The sequence below is a fragment of the Eimeria tenella genome, genomic scaffold, assembly GCF_000499545.2.
Source record: "Eimeria tenella Houghton genomic scaffold, Eth_scaff2305, whole genome shotgun sequence".
Classification (NCBI taxonomy): domain Eukaryota; phylum Apicomplexa; class Conoidasida; order Eucoccidiorida; family Eimeriidae; genus Eimeria; species Eimeria tenella.
In genome coordinates, this window is record NW_013542164.1 from 1,139 (window position 1) to 2,040 (window position 902).

Consider the following 902-nt stretch of genomic DNA (forward strand, 5'->3'; position numbering starts at 1 on the left):
GCTGCTGCGGGAGTGGCAGCTGCTGCTTGAGAAGCGGATGGCTCGGAACAGTCGCTGCTGTGTACAGCGGAAGACCAGGGGCGCTGCAGAGTGGCGGCCGCTGCAGCAGCGTTTGCTGCTGCAGCAAAGGCCGCTGCTGCGGCAATAGGATCTTGGTATCCGTGGTGCCGCTGCTGTTGCTGCTGCTGCTGCTCCCTATGAGCTGCAGCGCACTCCTGCTTAGCTGCGACTGCAGCAACTGAATGCACTGCTGCCCCCGCACAGAAGCAGCCGTGGCGGGAGATGCAGCAGGAGCTGCGGCAGCTGGTGTTGCTGGTGCTGCACCTGCAGCAGCTGCTGGTGCGGCGGCTGGTGCTGCTGATGCGGCAGGTGCTATCCCAGCAACTGGTGCTGCTGCTGCTCCAGAAGCTGGCGTTGCAGTTCCTCCAGCAGCTGGCGTCACTGCTGCAGGTGGTGCTGCCGCTGCAGCGACCGCTGGTGATGTTGCTGCTGCATTAGGAGCTGGTGCTGCTGCTGCTGCTGGTACAACAACGGGAGGTGCAGCCGTAGCTGCTGCTGTTCCGCTGGCTGCTGCTGCTGGTGCAGGACTTGGGACCGCAGCACCAGCACCATGGGGCTCCTGGAACCCCTGTGGCCCCTGAGGAGCTGCCATGGGCAGCAGCAATCTCGAACCCTACTGCTGTAGCATGCTGCTGCTGCTGCTGCTGGCACTGCTTCCGCCGCAATGGGGAGGCCTGAGCCCCCGGAACAACAGCTGGGCTCACAAAAGCAGCTGGCAGCTGCTACTTCTGCTGCTACAGACAGCGGAGCTGGTCCCGCTGCTGCTGTTGCGGCCCTTACGCTTACAAAGACAGCAGCAGCAGCGGCAGCAGCAGAGCAGCAGACCGAGGCAGCGCCCGCTG

General features: G+C 64.3%; 1 protein-coding gene across 1 annotated transcript in view; it reads right to left on the reverse strand.

The window, feature by feature from the left end:
* ETH_00035725 (uncharacterized protein) overlaps nt 1-652 on the reverse strand; it is a gene marked incomplete at both ends in the record, with an annotated part of 1,368 nt that extends 716 nt beyond the window's left edge. Inside the window, one exon of the mRNA XM_013374849.1 lies at nt 1-652. Coding sequence (XP_013230303.1) covers nt 1-652 — 652 coding nt within the window.
* Nucleotides 653-902: the final 250 nt, after the last annotated feature.